General features: G+C 41.7%; 1 protein-coding gene across 1 annotated transcript in view; it reads right to left on the reverse strand.

Annotated features, from left to right (window-relative positions):
* The window catches only part of LOC118220931 (lethal(2) giant larvae protein homolog 1-like), a 57,399-nt gene that overhangs the window by 6,564 nt on the left and 30,771 nt on the right, over nucleotides 1-20,064 (reverse strand). Inside the window, exons 8-20 of the mRNA XM_035405403.1 lie at nucleotides 19,156-19,210; nucleotides 18,541-18,695; nucleotides 18,171-18,388; nucleotides 16,957-17,024; nucleotides 16,475-16,628; nucleotides 14,433-14,537; nucleotides 13,905-14,197; nucleotides 11,151-11,304; nucleotides 10,828-10,981; nucleotides 8,761-9,044; nucleotides 8,378-8,642; nucleotides 7,597-7,711; nucleotides 5,864-5,946 (exon numbers count right to left, since the gene is read on the reverse strand). Of these exons, the coding sequence (XP_035261294.1) occupies nucleotides 5,864-5,946; nucleotides 7,597-7,711; nucleotides 8,378-8,642; nucleotides 8,761-9,044; nucleotides 10,828-10,981; nucleotides 11,151-11,304; nucleotides 13,905-14,197; nucleotides 14,433-14,537; nucleotides 16,475-16,628; nucleotides 16,957-17,024; nucleotides 18,171-18,388; nucleotides 18,541-18,695; nucleotides 19,156-19,210 (2,103 nt within the window). The remainder of the gene's footprint in view (nucleotides 1-5,863; nucleotides 5,947-7,596; nucleotides 7,712-8,377; nucleotides 8,643-8,760; nucleotides 9,045-10,827; nucleotides 10,982-11,150; nucleotides 11,305-13,904; nucleotides 14,198-14,432; nucleotides 14,538-16,474; nucleotides 16,629-16,956; nucleotides 17,025-18,170; nucleotides 18,389-18,540; nucleotides 18,696-19,155; nucleotides 19,211-20,064) is intronic.

Consider the following 20,064-nt stretch of genomic DNA (forward strand, 5'->3'; position numbering starts at 1 on the left):
AAATGTATTGTACATTTAAAAAGTGATATTCTGTTCTTTAAGTATAGAAGGCAACCCTATATAAAACCTCAAGTTTGTATCAAGAATCATGTTTTCATAACTTTGATTCCATAACAAAATTTAAACACATCACAAAGCCTATATTGCATTGTTTCACCTTTCCCTTTCTCTGTAAATTTTAGTAGTTACATGCCAGTTAAAATGCTGGTGCAAATAAAATACAGCACCGAGAATTAAAAAGATACACACGTAATGCTGAACAGGACAGTAAAGCAGTTAAATATTTTTAGAAAATTATCATCTCAATACTGGAATAAATTGGTATAAAATTGCAAGAGCAAGTGAAATAGTACTGCAGTAGACCCTGTGGCATCAAATGAATGTATAGGGTGGCTCTGTACTCCATAATTTTAGATTTGTAATCAAACAATTCACACGTAGTTAAAGACATAGTATGCAATAATTTTTAACCTTGCTGTGGTCCTGTGTTTAAAATAAAAAAAATCTCCCCCTCCCTCTTCAACCCAGCCCACTCACCCACCACTGAGTAACCCACATAAAGCATTTAGCTGGATAGCTAGAAGTAATGCTAGTACCATGAAATGATCGTCAGTTTAAGGCAGATTCGATTATAGCTTAATTAATTCCTTCATGTTGGGTTTTATTTGGCTGAGTTGACAGCATCTTATGGCATACCAGTGATCCCTACTGGATCACTGAAAATCTGCCTGTTGAGCTTCACATGCATCTTCCTCCAACTCATACCTGTGTGAGCCTGACTTGCCAAACGCAGTGCGACAATAAGCAGCGCTGTAGCATTAAAAATGTGGTTAAACTCTGGGCCTGCTCATTATCCACCCTGGTGTACGCAGCCAGCGCATCTGCTGGACCCACCTTCGCGAGGCTGGTTTACACTGTGGTGCAGAATTGACCTCTTTTAAGATGGACAATTTAATTAATATTCACTTCAGGGCTGGCATCAGTCCCTTCTTCAGATCAATTCAGACACTTGGCAGGATAAATTCATGTAATCGGTTTCAAATTAAACCTTTTATTATCAATTCACTCAAATTCTGTCCATATCTGTTCCCTCAATTCAGTACACTCTCATAACCAATTCCTTGATCCAATCTCTTTCAATATCAATTTTGTCAAATAAATAACACCAATCTTCTAAAGTATGTCGTGTCTGTATTCAATTTTCAAAGATAATACTAAGGAAGAACAATCAATATACAGTATGAATGCAAATGAAAAACCTCATTCAAAAACATTCACATTTTTTATGCTACTTAAGTTTTAGTGTAAGTGAACTCTCTCTCTAACATCTCATTGAAAAGACTGCATTTCCTACAGCACAATGCCCCCCTCACTCCACGGAGGTGCAGGGGTTTGTTTGATTCAACCAAATCCACTCCCTACTGGTCCATCAACACTGCTTCCAGTAGCAACTTATTTTTCCCAGGAATCCTGGGAACCTAGTCCATGCTTGCTTAGCTTCAGCTATTCTGCAGAAGCAAGTTGTAATGTGGTTTGTCTGCAGGCCAAAAGCATAAATACTCAGTTTTAGATAGCTTCACAGTGCATTTTGGGGATGGAGGCAACTGGACGGAAGAAGAAAAAAAACAAACAACTCTTCCAAATAATTTCAGAGCTGAAGGACTACCATCTGCACATAATTTGACAGGTCTAGGGAAAAACAGACACACACCGGGGTTAATGTACAATTAAGTGTTGATTAATTTGTTTATTCCTGAAAGGGTATGCCACCTACAGACATGAAAAAAAATGAGAATTTAGATTTTTTTCCCATAATACAACTGGTTTTCTACTTCTCAGTGACCTTTATCTAATATGCAGCTAAGAACAAAAATATAACATTTTAAGGCTGTTAATGATGTAGCATTTGACGGTTCGGTTACTAAGCTGACATATTAAATCATATTTTCAATGTGGCGAGATAAAGAGTACTGGTCTAAACTCATTTCTGCTTTGTCTGGACACATTGGCAGGCTGCCCATTTTAAGCAGCATTAAAACTAGAGCCCGACCGATGCCAGATTTTTGGGTCTGATGCCGATCCCAATTTTGGAGAGTCCTAGCCCACCGATTACCGATGTTTTGACCGATATTTTGTCAAAAAGTGCAACATTTTCAAATCAATTTGAAAAACTTATATTTTATTAAAGTTTCTATATTTAAGAACATTTAACTTATAAGCAAACTAGATTAAAAAAATGTAAAAGATGGTATTAAATTAAATATATATATTAACACCATCCTTAAGTGTGTGAAATCAAAATAACTTCACACCTTGCTTTTACTCCTTTCTTTTCCAGACATCTATAAAAAATTAATTAAAAAAAAATCAGTTTTCCAGTTTCAAACGTATTTTTATGAATATCATAATTATTGTTGTTAATTTGTTATTATTATTTCTTAGTATCTATTCTCAGTAAATAAATTATATTTTATTCCTACTACATGATCTCAAAGAGTAATACTTTATCTAGCGAGCTTCCCTGTCCATAAGAATTCGGTGGTGAAAATAACTACAATGCGCTCTGACGCGTGACTAGATGACACACTCGCTCGCAATAACGCATTAGCTATTGACAGCCCCGTTATTTCTTATTATATATTCTCAGTAAGTTAAATGAATTATATTTTCTTATTTTATTTCTACTACATGATCTTAAAGAGTAAGACATTATCTAGCGGAGCTAATGAGTGAATCAAGTGTAACGTTAGATGAAATTAAATTGACTGGATGAAATAGGCTACGTGAAAAAAAACTACAATGTGCTTTCGTGCAGGTTACCCGCGCGAACTGTTGGTTGATTCACTTCTCCAACATCAATCCTTCTCTCATGTTATCACGACAAAGCTACATAACATAGATTAAAATGATCCACGTTAGAAGTGTTTTATCGATGTTTTTTCTGTCTGGTTAGCTTGCTACCATGACGCGTGACTAGATGACACACTCGCTTGCAATAACGCGTTGGCTATTGACACAGCATCATACAGTAGCTAATATCATTATCTCAGTTAAAAAAAACAAATGTGTGATGCATTCAATCGCCATTTTATTTTGGCTGGTTATTTATTTGAGAATACAGCGATGTCCTCTGGAAATGTAGATCCTACGCTGCTTATGTGCTCACTGCCACTTCATAAAGGCTTGCTAGCCAGCTAGCTTGCTAAAGTGAACCAAATATGTTAGCTAGCTCGCTCGATTGATAATGAGGATTGATAAACATAGTGGTCGTATAAACGCATTTAATTAAAAACTTTCACTAAATATACATACCTTTATTGCGGCAATAGAATCTGTGCAGACAAGTCTTGCAGTAGAGAATACTGGATGAGGCACGAGTGACAAACGTCTTATTACAGAAGTAGCGCGTCAGCTGCTGAAGTTCACACTTGTATTAGAGCTCCCGCTACTGGATAATTATAGTAAATAGCAATTACAACGTTCGAACAGACAAGTACAGATAAATAATCAATGTTTTTTTTTTGTTTATTATACTTTAATTTAATTTAAAAATCGGGACACATCGGTTGCATGACTGCCGATCCCGATGTCGTCAAAAAAGTCAAATAATGGCCGATATATCGGCCAAACCGATATATCGGTCCGGCTCTAATTAAAACCCACTTGATATCTGAATATTCAGAACCACTACAGGCAGACAGAAGCACAAGGGAATTTTATCTTCAGTTAAGATTAAAATGTGTTATTTTTTAACTCAGACTTTTTCTGGTTTGAGATTCCAAAATGTAAAGTAAATAGCATGTCTGCTGCTTAAACTGCACTTGAACCAGGTTATAACAAATCAGTGCAGATGCATATGTAGCAAAGTACTGCACAGAGTCATTCATATTCAAAGCATATCATTAACCAGAAAAAATTAATGGGTTTGTCTAATTAAATTCAATCCTGAAAAATAAAAATGCATCACCGAATGTTGGAGAAGCATAAAGAGCTCTACAGGTCAAGTAGATAAAAGTCCATTAAAACCTGCCAAGGTTTGAAATGAGATCATTTTGATCACTAGCCAAATAGTAAAGTTTATGGTACAGTCTGTCCTATTGCACACATGCAATATATGATGCTCATTTCATTTGACAGCGATATACCCACACTAAGACAGAGACCACACAGTGAGTAGTCCTCAAACCTCATTTGCAGTCACTCCAGATATTGCAACACAATGGTGATGACTCATTGTGAAGATGACGATGAGCAACAGAGCACATGTGGAAAACGGAACACCATCCACAATAAAAACATAGTCTTATGATGATGAAAAATATAAATAAAAAAACCCCATAAGAAGAACTCAGCTGCATGCTCTCAGGATACAATGTCCTCAAGAAATCAACAGAAAAACCACACTGAGCACCTTGGAAAGTGGGTAACTACCACGGGTGCCAGGAATGAACAGGGCAGTGCAAAAGCTGCATGTCTGCCCGTCAAGAAAATATAATTTCAAATATTTTACTTGAATGAACAGGAAAGACATCATGAGGGCTTACGGCCTACACAGCTTTCACACAGTTACAAGCCTAATCTTATGACTATATTCAGTCCTCAGTATCACCCTCAGAGAGCAGACACTGCAGTGAAGGAATGCTAATGCCCCCCCTCCCCCCCAAACACCACTCAGTACAATATGGCTGCCAGGGAGGATGTGTGTTTTGGCCTCAGAGCTTGTATACATACTACGGTCCGTCAGGAGGGCGTTTTCCATTACCTTCCTCCTTGCCCTTCCGCCTGGAACAACAAGCATTATGCACACAGTATACATGACAGCAGTGTCGGCCAGGCAGGGTGGTATCCAGGTTCTGATAGCATAAATTAGGCTGTCAGGTGGGTACAGTATGAAGACATAATCCACAAGTCAAGCATCTCCACTGTGGACTACAACAAAAACTTAACGGGCCTTTTGCAAACTACTCTCAACTGGCATACTGACCTGTTTATCTTGGAACCCAAAGGCTCAAAATTTGAATCACAAGAGAACAAGACTGAATAAAGCAAGAGCTGAGACAAGAATTTTGTTGTTCACTATATTTCAGTTCCTACTTTTCTATGGAGGAAAAAAAAGTTTTCACAAAGTGGAATTTTCCCTCATGAATCTTTAATGGAAGTTTTATTATTAGGGCTGACTGGAGAGAACGTCTGTGGGGTGTTGCCATGGACACTCCTGAGACACTCCCAGGTGATTCATCTTCTCTGATTAAAAGCGGGGTTGGGAAAGAACGGTAGCCGATTAAATCCAGGAGGAAAAAAAAAAGGCAGAAAAATCAATAGTCAAGCAGGGCCCAGGAGACAGGGGTCTTAAACCTAACCCAGGATATTTACCTCAGCTGCTGCAAGAGTTATAGTCGTAGGAGCGAGCGTTAGTTCAAACAACCTACCCCGTCATTTTGCAATGGGAATCCGGACCAGAACCACCGGGAGTGGTGGGGCAACTTATACAAACAACTGCTGGACAATTTGAACCCATTTTCCAGAGTCGCAGAGAGTCTACCTGCTACAGCACCAATAAGCTCTGTACCAGTGCACCGCAGCAAATTCATTAGTGATTTACTGACAATCACAGCATCCCTGTAAAATACCACATGCAATGGTATTTTATCTGGAGCCAACAGTAAAACTAACAAGGTGTAGCTATTAGAATTACATGACAGTTAAGACATAGTTTGCTTGGATTGTACATATGATATTTGTTTTTACACCCAAAGGGGTCTAGGGAAATGCAATAAAGCAGAATGTGTTTGTCTTTCAGTACATGATAAACACCATGTCTTTCTCCAATGTATACAAAAAATAGAATGCCTTAAAGCCTTACCTTCTGCTTCCCCAAGGGAATGACTCTCTCCTGCGGACTGTATTTTGTGTGTACCGTTGGCCTGAATTGATGTAGTCGCATTGCTGCAGGATTAAACAGTGACAGATCGTTACAGTACAGATTCATCTGCAGAGCAAAGTCATTCTAAGGCTTAGTGGTCATAGCACAATAATGTGATTTGCCTGACATACTGTCAGCTGTTTCTAGCACAACAATCGTTTCCATCCCTGAAATAAAATGTCAACATGCACAGGGTCGATCTCAGGCCTACACACAACGTCACAACTTTTCACTGATTCCATAAGTTGCCAACAAGGCATCCACCTCCATCACAACAGAACCCATGTCTGTACGAGGGAAATTAAACTGTGAAAGGAGTCTGGTCTCCTAAGTTACAACCAGCCCACCACCCAAGAGCATACTTGACCCCAGCTGCCACCCCCATTCCTCTCCTCCTCCATAGAGAGGAGTTCAAATATTTGAGATTCCCTTAGGTTGTAATCAGTGTGGTGGTGTAAAGTAGAGGGAACAGAACTGTAGGCAAAGTGCTCAGCACCTCAGTGATGTGCTGTGCTGCTCAGAGAGCTGTGTGCTCTTCTCTCAGGAGCACGCTTAGAATAATAAACCCACATGATCCATGTACACCAGCAGCCTGCCCGTGTATCATGTCTCCCAGTAGGTCAGCAGAATACAAAATGGGACCGGTATTTATGGCCCAGTAAACAAAAAAATGTATGGAGTGGTCGCTTTTTGATTTGGAGCAGCTCAAGACAGATTTTTGCTTTCCTGGGCAACCATTCATCTAGTTATATTGTGTTTTTAATGGTGAAACATGTTTTTACACACAGCTAGTACACCACACTTACACCAGCTAAACAAGCAGCAAAATGAAATTTGAGTCTCTGTGTGTCAGCACTAAAATGCTCGCTGAAATAAAGGCCACACATCATTGGGCCCATAAACCTAACTGTCATTTCTAAAGGCAACGGGGTAAAGAAACATTAAGGCAGTCTTTGTCTTGTTATTGCTGGTTTCAGATAAACACTGAAAGATTACTTCGAGACTGCTGTGTTAATGGAATGTGCTGTTCACTCCCTCCCTCCTCCTCAACAAAGGAGTCATCTCACACCCAGAGCCGAGGAGCTGTTAAAAAGCATCCCTGCAGTACAGAGCAATAAAAGCATCTCTGCCTACAGTCGCCTCCAGTTCAAATGGGAGTCTTACTGAACCTGGGAAAACTGATCCTTCCCATTCAAACAAACATCTAAAAACCTCACTTTGATACAAAGACCTATGAAATTAATTACAAAAAACTGTATACTATAAATTAAACAAAAATACAACGAACACCCAAGTCTTCAACCAAAACTAAAAGAATACACAATGAATAAAATCGTGCAGTTTCAGATCAAGATCAAGATGCTCTGTCCGTGCCACAGCAGTTCTGATCAGCTTCTGACTGACAGTGCTGTACATTACCTATATTGTACACCTCGCAAGCAGCTATTGGGATGTTTTTTCATCATTTTGAGTAGTACAAATAGTCCATACGCATCAGTTTTAATTCATTAACAGTTGATAGGTCTGCAACAGTGCATGTGTGACAATTACCCAATTGCCCTCACTGTGCTAAGCGTACTCGTATTCAGGGTACAATATTTAATTAAGCACAGAATCAAACTGAACTCTCTGAGATGAATAACTGGGTCAGGCACAGTCCTGTCAGCAGTCACCTGAGAGCCGTGTGGCGATGAGGTCGGTCCATATCCACAGAACAGAGAGGCTCAGTGATGACTCGTGCTGACAGGGAGAACCGCTCGAACTCCGAGGGGGAGATCAGGTAGAACCCTGACGGAAAGAAACACATCAACTCCATAACTACCGCACACCGTTTGTATCATTCATAATTAATGAACTAAAAGAGATCACAGAGTGAGAAGCTCCAGACCTTATTTGCAGCCACTCCAAACATTACAACAAAATAGTTGCCACTTCTGCTCTCAGATTTGCAATTCAGTACAAATATTTAACTGATATTACAATTTCGACAATCATACTAGGCAGTATGCCAATTATTACATAAGTATTGCATTTTTTCAGTGTATTGTTACAGTGTTTGTTTATAATTAAAATGCGGTTGCTTTTGTACCCAGAAACAAATCCTCCTCTTTGAGATCAGCAGAGTACAGAACTACAAAATATCTTTGAAATTTTACATGCACGGCACACTCCACATCAGGGGTTCTCAAAGTCCCAGGGCACCCCTGAGTATGCCGGATTTTGTTCCAACCACAACTGCAAATCCCAAGTTGTAAAAAGCTGTTAATTGTTCTCAGACCCACTCAATGTCAACCGATGGATGATTTATCTTGCACTTTGCACCTCTTACAAAACCACAGCAATGGCTGGGGAAGGTGGCAGTCCTCCAAAAATGTGCAGAAAAGGGACCTGCACCAGAGCCCCTAACCAGAACAGGCTTTGGCTGTGCGGAGGGATGGGGGGGTACACGCTCACCCTGCCCTGTTTTGGTGAAGACGCAGGAGGCGATGCCGCTGATGTCCTCCTTGCGGATGCAGTCGTAGCGGACCTGTGGCCGGAGCGCGGGCACGCTGAACACGTGGATGTCGCCCAGGTTGGTGAGGCACACCAGGCCGTTCTCGCTGTACTCGTCTGCCGACACGCTGCCAAAGCTCGCCAGCGCCACCTTGCGCACCCGGCAGCCCTCGTGGGCTGTCAGCTTGAACTTTGTCTTGGCGCTGACCTTGGGTAGCGTGAACACCTGCGTGTGTGTGCATGAGAGGGGGGGCATGCTTAAGTAAATGTGTACATCGTGCTTCGCCCCTTTATACAAAATGGAGGCCATGTTAACAGATGGTCAGGGTGTGTGGGGCGGTCACCTTGAACTGCTCCTCGGAGGCGATGAGGACCGAATGGCTGCCCTGCATGTCGGGGGCCTTGGCCAGGTCCCGCGACACCTCGTAGGGCTCGGGCAGGGGGTTTCCCCGCCCGTCCAGCACGGCGATGGAAACCACGGGCGCTCGGTGCATCAGCTGGATCTCCTTTCCCAGCACGGCCTCCACGCTCTGCTCAGAGAACTTCTCCTGTGAGGGCACCTCCAGGGCGTACGCGTACACCGAGCCCGAGTTGGTGCCCGCCCACATGGTGGGCCCGTGGTGAGACCCTGCAGGGGCACAGAGGGAGTGGGACGCCCACATCAGACCGCTGCCTGACACTCTGCCCAAATGTTTCCACCACTCTGAATGTGCCTACTGAGATCAGTCTGTCTGAACAGACTGGGCAAAGCTCCACAAAAAAGTCCTTTTATAGATCATCCAAATACTTCAATCCTCTTCTTACAGTCATTTTACAGTTACAGCCTGCTCTTCTGTACTATGTTCCTACTTGATGCACTGGATCCTCATACTTACAGCATGACAACAACTCTACATCACAGAGCCAGTCTGCTTATCGTTGTGTTGCAGTGCAATTTTCTTGAATTGCCTCATTATTATTCAATACTTACCATGGCCTTTGAAATGCAAAAGCAGTCCTTTAGTGATGTGCCAGTGAATTAGAGGAAAAGCCAATGTGATCACATTTTGCTAAAACTATTTCTCATGAACCAGAAGGAAAATGTACATAGCTTGTAATACTAATGCAATAAAAACACAGCCACATTGCAATGCACTGCTAATAAGACAGCATGTAGGTCTTTGTGGCTGACATGGAAAGACCTGAGTCTGTAGATTCGGAAGTGAACTCTGTGTACCTTGAGCTTGTCTTTCTACCACATGCTGTGTATAATATATAGTGTATTAAGTAGTTGTTGAAATATACAGCATTTATCGTCATTTCTATACACAGCTGGGGGGTCAGGCTCTAGTCAAGGACAAAGCCATCTACTGTAACTTGTGTTGCTAGAAGAAAACCAGATTTCATCTATATAATTACATTTTACAGTATTTTTTCCCAGAACATTATTCCCATAAGTGCAAGGACTACTCGTAATGTGAGGCTCATCAGGTGGTTTAAACAATACTTAATTCAAGACAGTGTTTTGCAAAGAAACCACAAGAAGCCACAAAATGCTTTCCACATTGGACTTATCCCATGGAACCTGAAACTAGAGAGCACTGGAGAAAAACTGACCTCCAAAATCGCTGTATTTCTCAGGGAGATTTTACCTCCCACTGACCCCAAAGCACTGAAGCTTCAAGTGTGTGTTCTGTAAACTGGCTCATCCATTTTTTTGCTTAATTGAATCATAAAAATAAATTTGCTGGCAACTCAAGGTTACACCATCGTACAGGCAGAAGTGTGGACTGCCCATAAACGCAGGCAGTTTTCGCACCAAAGCCTGAGCCCTCCCACGCAACTAGCCAGAGAACCAGGAATGAGAAAATACTCAAGGCTTCCAAAATTGAATTATAATAACTACCACATTGTTTAAAATTAGCACAGAGAAGAGAATCTAGTGCAACACGGTATGTTTAGTCTGCAGTGGTGGTCTGGGGTTGGATTTGTTCATTGGTCGTTTAATCCACGAGTAAAGCAGAGAATACGAGAACCTCTGCCAACATTTCAGCCCACACAAGGAAAGCACAGCGCCAAAGCAAGTGTGTGGAAAATTAATAGCACCATATTTAAGTTCCACAGCCTGATAAGGTCAAATTCAACCCCAGTATATCACAAAACACACCAAGAGTACCCATGCAGGGATTCTGCTTTGAACATAATTTAAATATGATTTGCTGTGAGATGATTATGAAACATTAAAGAGAGGTAAAACAAGGCAAAGGACTTCAGCTCTCCTATAAACGTTGTGTACATAGGCATACATGTAACACAGACTATATCTTTAAGCAGGTTCAACAAAAAAACCCATAAAAATGAACAATTAGTAATTAATTGAAGAACCCTGGCCTATAATGTAAACATGAATAGGTGGCAATTCATGGCCTTACCGTCTCTAAGGTACGTGTCAGCAAAACATAGACAGCGCACCACTCCGGAAAGAGAGTCATCAGCGGAGCGGGGCTCTATCCGCCTCTGCACCGGCGCCATCTCCACATCATGAGGGCCCGCCTGCTCTGCCAGCTGGGCATTGGCCTCGTGCACCTGTGAGAGAGGAGCGCCATCACCCTCACGCCCTGCCTACAAAACAGCCATCCTTTGGTTCTCTGGTACCAAATATTAAAGGCTTGTTACAGTTCAACTGTTTACATTTAAAATAGGAGGCCGTATCTGGCATCTAAATGGAACCCTTCGTGCTGTATTGGAAGCTCACTTTGCTGGTTGGACTGTTGACCAAGACTCGCTTCTTGCCAGAAACTCTGCTCTTTCGGATTCTTCTGAAGGACTGACGCAGAGACTTCTTCAATGACTTGACCCTTGACAGGGGCCCTTCCATGGCCAGCGAGTCATTGGGGTGCAGTGTACATCTGGAACAAGTCAGCAAAGCACTCAGCACACACAAATACCCACCTTCAACCTGATGCCATGCCCTGAAACATACAAAAGTGCCCTACAAAAGTGTTAACAACCTTGATACGGATGAGCAAAGATGGCTATGAAAATAAATACAGTACAGTAATGAGCTGTATTGTGAGCTAAAAAAAGGAAAAAGTATGTTCTTTTACACAAACACAATTATCAGAGAAAAAAAATTTCAAAAGTACTTATTGTTTCCAAAAACGTCACAATTATCCACCCCCATTTTAATTAAAAAGTAGCATGTTAATGTAGATATGCTTTTGTTTTGTAAAGTTAACCATCTTAGGGAAATGTAAGCATAGCTTCCTCTTCCACTGAGGTTTCACCCACGTAAGATTCATCCGTCACTATGGGGAAAGGCCAAGAAATTGCAGAACAAGACAAAGGGCTGTTCCTTCAGTAGTCAGGAGATGGTAACAAATAAATATAGAAAAAAACCATCCAAGGGCCACAGATACCACCTCGGCCAGTAAGTATTTGGGCAGGGTTTCCAGACAAAAAGCCTCTATTGAGGGCAATCAACAAAAAAAGCTTCAGGAGTTCGCCAAATGGCATTGGAACTTTGCCTGGAAGCAAGTGTTATGGTCAGATGAGACAAAAAATGAGCTTTTTGGTCATGTACACCAGCAGTGGGTTTGGCTTCTGAAGGACACTTATGTTAAAAATAATTCTGTACCTATGATGATGTCAATGGGTTGTTTTATCAACTACTGGCCTAGGGCTCTTGTTAAAGATACACTACAAGTATGTGGACACCTAATTAGTGATCTCAGCTATTCCAGCCACACCCATTGCTAACAGGTGCATAAAATCAAACATACAGCCATGCAATCTCCATTGACAAACATTGGCAGTAGAATGGGTTGTACTGAACAGCTCAGCAATGATGTGGTAGGCCTCACAAGCTCACAGAACAGGACCGCCGAGTGCTGAAGTGTGTAGCGCATACAAATGACCTGTCCTCGGTTGTAACACTCGCTGCAGAATTCCAGAATTCGCCACTATCCCTGGAAACAACGTCAGCACAAGAGCCATTCGTCAAGAGCTTTGTGAAATGGGTTTCCATAGCCGAGCAGCCATATACAAGCCTTAGGTCACTATTTGCAATGCCAAGCGTCGGCTGGAGTGGTGTAAAGCACACCGCCATTGGACTCAGGAGCAGTGCTCTCAGGAACGATGAATCACACTTCACTAACTGGCAGTCTGATGGATAAATCTGGGTTTTGGCGAAATGCATAATGCCAACTGTTCTGGCCCGAATAGTGCCAACTGTAAAATTTGGTGGAGGAGGAATAATGGTCTGGGGCTGTTTTTATGGTTTGGGCTAGGCCCCTTAGTTTTGGGGAAGGCCCTTGCCTGTTGCACAAAGCAAGGTCCATAAAGAAATGGTTTGCGGAGTTTGGTGGGGAAGAACTCGACTGGCCCGCACAGAGTCCTGACCTCTACCCCATCAAACAGCTTTGAGATGAATTTGAATGTCGCCTCCGAGCCAGACCTTACCCCCAACATCAGTGCCCAACCTCCCTAATGCTCTTGTGGCTGAATGGAAACGAATATGCAGCCATATTCCAAAATCTATTGGAAAGCCTTCCCAGAAGCATGGACACTTTTACAGAAGAAACGGGGGGTCGAACTCCATATAAATGCCCACGGTTTTGGAATGAGTTCAGCAAGTATATATATGGGTGTGATGTTCAGGTGTCCACATACTTTTGGAAATGTAGTGTGTATGGAATCATGAACTCCAGGAAGAATTAATACATTTTGGCCAGAAATCTGGTTCCCTGTCAGGAAATGTATCTTTCAGAAAGAAAATGATCCCAAGCATACCTAAAAAGAAACAGCAAAATGGCCAGCTGACCACAAAACTGCTGTATTGCAATGATTATTTCAGTTTCCAGACCTGAACCTGATCAAAACATTTGTGGTTTGAATTGAAGGCAGTCCACAAGTGCAGACAAAAGGATCATGACAGATTCTGCATCGAGGAGTGGTAAAAGATCCCCCCCAATATGTTCACAGATCTCATAAAACACTATATAGAGGACAACGCAGCAGTGTTATCCTTGCAAACAGAGTGCAGAAAGAAGATAGTGAACATTAAGCGCATTTATGATTTCATAAGTATTTTTTGTTGATTCTATTGAATTATTAAAGTGGAATATTTTCCACATGCTTGAGAATTAAAATATAGCCCAGTACTTGCACTATTTTATTGTGTAGTCGTTTCTGCTCATCTCTATCAAGGTTGTGAATAATTTTCGGTACAGTAAAATATGTGTCTTCATAGTGTTGGAGGGGGGGTTAGAGGGATAAATCATAAATTGATGTTAAATCATAAAGAACCCCTGACACCATGAAGGCAAATATTTATATTTGAGAGCACACTAAAGAGAATCATTGAAGTAGAACATCCTTGTAAACCACTTTACAATGACAATATGCAAAATTCTCCAAGGCTGTATGACCTCCCTTCTCTTCAGCTAGTGAACAGGCCTTGCAGGAAGGTTGTATAAGAGTGCAGGGCTGTGGGAGAGCGAGGGGTTACCTTGCCAGCACAGGGCTGCGGCGGTGGTAGTCAAACAGGCCGAAGCCATGGCTGGTGCCAAACGCAATGAGATTCCACTCAGCGTGCAGCGTTACCGCGGTTACTGCTGCCGGTGGCATGCACTGCACTAGGATTACGGGGTGGAAGCCAGGGGCAAAGCTGATTGGTCCATTTTTAGGGGCCAAGCGGTCGTGACCCTTCCAGGTAAAGCCCTCTCTGTCTTGTAGGATGTCCAGAGTAGCCACATTGATTGTGTGCTCTGACTTCTCCTCGTTAAGGTCCATCACCAGGACCTGCAGAGGGGGAAAAAAAGAAGAAAAAAAAAAGAGACATTTTACTACTAAATACAGGCCTAAGCTTTAATTGTTCATTATTTATAAGAAATGCTTACTGGACTGATATGCTGTAGATACTGTAGTATGCCATAACATTAATATAAAGGTCCTGCTGTACAAGCCATGTTATGAGTCATGTGTATATTTATCAAAGTGGGGCTTCTGCAGGACAGCAATTACCTCAGAATCTTACCTGGCCAGCAGTTCCTGCCACCACCAGCTTCCCACTGTATTTGCACAGTGAAATCTTCTGTATTCCCAGCCTGGGATCATCGCTGTATGGATCAAAACACCCCACCTGTGAAAACAAAGGGGTATAACGCATCAGGCAGCCAGCGGGAGGAGAAATAAAAATCGGAATCTCACCAGGTTCAGACATAAGATATCACCTGCATCCAATTTCCATATCAGAACGGCACTGAGCAGAGGGAAAATAAGATTGCACTTAAATATTTAACATTCCGCGTCTGTCTGTTTTTCACTCTCTCTCTCACACACGCTCACGCGCCCGCACACCTGCAAGTGCACACACACCATAAGTAAAAGTCAACTTTCTGTTCTGGACAGTGACAAATATTACATGCAAAAATGTGAAGTATGTATGTAAGTTTGTTTTAGAACACCTTTGTACATATTCGTTTAAATTTCCTGTACATACCATACCAATAGATATCAATAAATGAAAAGCTCTAAGAGAAATATCCGGTCTCTGACTGCCCCAGATTCTAAAATCAGCTGCTCCAAATTTCACTTTGCCTGAAACTTAACAACCAATCAGGATAGCTCTCTGCAAAGAGCCTTTCCTACCTGTCTGTCAATCCCGTTGCATGTTCACAGCAATGCCAGAGCAGGCAGGGTGGGGCTACACAGATACAGTAAGAGCAGAGATACTGCAAAGATAGTGCTAAAGCTAGCTAAAGCTATTTGCTCTGAATTCCACATTAAGACACACAGATAATGAAATTAGATTTTTCTAGTAAAGTAAAAATGAAACCCAATACATTAGCTTGTAGCCACAAAAGCAGCAGAGGTGATGTAGCTGTGTAGCTGGTAGCTGGTGACAATATGTTGGCTAGCTTCCTAACGATGCAAAGCTCCAGTGCACTCATTTTGCTCTAAATCTGCCATTAAGACTTACAGATTATATAAACCAAGATATTGTTTTACTCCAAGAACATGCAGCCCTAAAATAGCCAAAAATGTACTTTTCTAACAAACATTGATTTATATGAAATTGGCCATAGTCACAGAATGGTTCACACATGCCCTCCCTCTCCAGAGCTCAGATGTCAGGCAAGTTGTGTGCATGTGTTTGGAGGGAGGGGCTCTGAAGGGAGAGCTGAGGGAAGGGGGGGGGAGGTGGTGGAACATTCCCTCTTCCTTCCTCCCCCCCCCCCCCCCCCCCCCCCCCCCCCCCAAAATCAAGCTCTCCTGCACATTTCTCCTAAGTTACACACTGGAACTTTAACTAGAGTCCCATTTACACACACCAAATAGAAATAAGTCAAATCAATGGACGTAAAACAGGACCAGCTGTCTACAATGCAATACAATGAAGAATACAATTATCCCATATTCAATTATAGAGAGTTGACTGCATGTATTAATCAGATAATATTGTTCCACCTGCCACTGCCCGCTGAACTTCCTGTAACTTATTTGGAAAGATGGATGAAAACAATACAAAGGAATGCATTTTAACCTCATGCAATAAAATGCTGGAATGTCCAGGAAGGCAGTCCACAGCATGACGGCGTTTCATCTTCTGCAGATGCAAGCAGAGTGTCTCATTCAACAGACAGGCAGTCTGCTTTTAATTAGGGAGGAAAACAGGGGGAATATTCCACCGAGAAGCCCATATGCTTGAGCGCACCGTGCCAAAACATAGTCTGGTTCGCTTTAAGGAGGGAGGCATGGACCGTGCCAGGCATAAGAGCAGGAAAGAGAGAGGAGAAGCAGTAGGGTCTGTGACAGGACTTGCACCTGTCATGACCCGCAGAATCATACACTGGAATATGAAGCCCAGTGTGTCTGAAGGCTTGTAAACAGATTTCCATTGGAAGAACAGAAGCTAAATAAGCCCAATAATTAAAATAAATACCTTTTTAAATAAAGAGCAAACGTAAAGAGCGTATGCAGCCATTTCCTTAATGACATGAGTCATTCACAGCATTTCTTAATCCAGTGCAGGGTTGTCACAGTGATTCCATGGCTGGCTGGCTGGCTGGCTCTCACCTTCCTGAAGGGAGGCCACTCCTCCTCGCCTGCTTGTCCAAGGCTGTCATTATGGTCACAGTCTGTCTGGAAGATGTTGGCGGTGCTCAGTTTGTACAGAGGTTTGAGGGAGACCCCTGACGCATCCCAGAAGCGAACAGTGCCATCCTCATGTCTGAATGGATAAGGAGAACAAACAAGATCGTTGATCTTACGCCAGGGCAGAACTAATTATTTTGGCATGCACTGTTAGGAAAGGAACCGGTCCTTGTACAGATTTTAGTCATGTTTTCTGTGCAAAATACCCTCCTCCACTTTATTTAAAGAGAAGCCCACTGGCTTCCATTTTATAAATGTTCCCTGCAGTCTTCAAAGGGCAAAAGTACACTCTGGTGAACTACTATTCTTTCAGTAGAATCAGCAATGAGGCCATTTTTTCTGCTATTAGAACAGCCCCTCAGCTCCTAATTCACCACATCACAGCGAATGTCTCACATCCTTACCCAGTTAGCAGCAGTCCTTTCTGTTTTGGATCAGGAGCCAGATTCTTCCCCCCATTGATTGGCCACTTCTAAAATATGAAGGGAACAGAGACATCAAATATTGAGCAGCAGCTACATTAATTATGATTTTGCTTTCATCCAGCAAGCTCAAGCCATGCAGATAGGAAAATGCATAAAAGACTGCACTGTACACAAAAACTTGACTTGATAGCGTAAATCTCTGACACCGCAGTTCTTCGAGTCTACTTCACAGAACGGTACATACAGACATACGCTCATAATGAAGGAAACCTTTCTTATGTTATCAGTTCTCAGAAAGAAATCATTGTGTTATGTTAAATAATGACAGTAGCTCATGTGTACATATATACTTAACTCACACTAATAATACCTGCCTGGTGCTGTCAAAGTAATCATATTATAGCTATGTTAGGAGAAATCATGGGACTTAAGATATGTGTCTTAATATTTGTACAATAAAGCCATAAACTAGAAAGAGTACACATTAAGCCAACACTGCAGTTACTCCTGCCATACTATTTAACTGTCTCCTAACATTGTTTGGGCTTGGATATTTACATGATTTATTTAGTCAATGCTCTTATCTCAAGTGACATACAAGATAGTGCTTATAATATGGTTAGAAGAACACCAGTATAAATACAAAAATTGGGTAGCAATCAATGCTAAACAACATCACAGGAAGTGCTGTAATATATAAATTGTATGAATTCACACAAATGGAAACAATAATGGATGCAGCATTTGTTAACCGCCTGCAGATAAGCAGAGCTGCCCCTGTTGGCACCTGATAGGTCAGAACCAACACTACTGAGCCACAACTGGTAACCAGTGGAGGGAGACCTAGTAGAAATCAGAATATGTACAGCAAATATTTTGGGAGGCCTTATAACAAGTCAAACAGAAGCACTTTGGAAGAGCTAAAGGCCAAGAGTCACAAGCAGGAAGACCTGCTAGTAGAGAGTTATGGTCCAGGCTGGAGTGGACTAGCACCTGAGTAACAACCTGGTAGTGAAAACAGGGCAGCTTTATGAGATATTATAGAATAAACCTGGCTCACTGATGCTACAGTAGCCGTGAGTGGCAGCTTGTTGTCTAGAGTCACGCTAACGTTTTTGGAAGTCTGAGATGTAGATCCATTTCGGTTTTCAGATCGCATGGTCATGATTGCCTTGCCTAAGCAATCGATTTACCATGTGGGTCTGTGGCTGGCTCTGATGCTGCCCAGCGCTTATCACCCTCTCCCACAGCTTGGTTGGCACATTGGAAATGTGACAAGAGCAGGTGATGGCAGAGGAGTGCAGCGGAGCGAGGTACGGAGAAGGGATGGTGGGCCACCCAGTGGTCAGGAGGTCAATCACAACAAGTTCTTCTTCCAACAGGACCACCAAGGCAGTGGGGTCATCAAACTCTGAGAAAACAATTTAAAGGTGTTCAAAACAGCTGCAAAATGCCTCTATTTCCAACAGGAAAATGTTCTCATTTTACATGATTGACAAGTGAACAATCTCACAAATGTTTCCCTAATATTACTGGACAAGAATCCTTTGACAGCTCACTCACCCTTTTCACTGTCTGTGTTGTAGATGGTGAAGAAGTCGATAACGCGAGACGTGAAGTCCAGAGTGACTTGAGTCTTCTCCTGCAGCACAGTTACACAGTGTCTGTCCCCATAGCTGGCCCTGGGCATGCCTCCACTGAACAGCACGAAGGGGGCTCTGGAACAGTCAAGAAGAGATCAGTCTCACACCCTGCACTCAACACTGAACAGTACACAGGTAGGTCTGTAACAGTCAAGAACAGTTTAGTCTAACACCCTGTGCTCAATACTCAACAGTACGAAGGAGGCTCTGGAATTTTTAAATATAAATATTTAATGTCAACACAAAAGCATATGTATACTATGAACGTGTCACCCAATTACATTTTTTTAATCTGATGTGTGTAAACTATGAAATAAAAAAATACACATTTTTTTTGGGTGACCACTGAAGTTTATGACATTTGTTTTTCAGTGCACTGATAATATAACATTCCCAAAACCATATTATGGTTAACATTGTAAGAACTAAGCAGAGCTTTACATAGATCACAAAAAGAAAACATGGAAACCGACCTTTAAATGAAATGCTCCACTTTAGTAGTTTTCTGTCTGCTATTACGCAAAGCGATACTTACCCTAATTCTGTCGTCCTCCACAGAATCTTGTTGATTGCTTTGCAGGGGAAGGGGCCTGAGAGGCAGAAAAGAACGGCATTGTCAGGTCGAAGCTCAAACACAGGTACACTGGCACACTGTTCTGTAGTTAAGCACGTGTTGTCACCAATTCAAACAGGCAGGAAAACTGTGCCATTACCATAACACCTAGTTGTGAAAGCACTTAACTTTTATTTATATTCTTAAAGGACCAGAGAAGATTTAACACACTGTTCCCTCAAATTATATGCATGTGCATGAATAGCAAGAATAGACTTTTTAATGCGATGCACAATTTAAGAGGTCAAAAGGAATTAAAAGAATGAGAATGAAAGCTCCCAAAGAAATGAATTAATTCACATATGTTTGCTTGTCAGTTATGAGCGATATCTTCAAGATTTAAAATATAAATGATGCCATTTCATAGTGCCATCTTCTATACCACCCCTGCTGTTGCATGCAACTCTTTCCCTTCTAAATTACCTCAGCTTTCTACCCTACCATGGTAATCCATTCAGTCCACTTCAGACCAATTCATGGACTTCCCCTAAATCTCATTAACTATGATTCTCATCTAGAATCTGCCCATTCACAAGCACCAGTTCATAAACTGTCACAGACAAACTAAGATTCAGAAGAGATGCAACAATATGTTCATACAGAAAATATTCCACCCTCAACAAACTCAAAAGATAATTTCTATATTTATACATTTCTATAATTATATAGTTTATAATTATAAATATTACATGTCCATGATGCAACCTTCAATTTAAGTATATTCTCTAAGCTCTGAAAATCACCATGACGCATAAAGATGTATGTAGCGAATTGCACTTCAACCTCATAGGAATCTCTTTAAATATTCAGCAGGCACCATTTTTAAAAAAT

The sequence above is a fragment of the Anguilla anguilla genome, chromosome 2 (assembly GCF_013347855.1).
Source record: "Anguilla anguilla isolate fAngAng1 chromosome 2, fAngAng1.pri, whole genome shotgun sequence".
Lineage (NCBI taxonomy): Eukaryota > Metazoa > Chordata > Actinopteri > Anguilliformes > Anguillidae > Anguilla > Anguilla anguilla.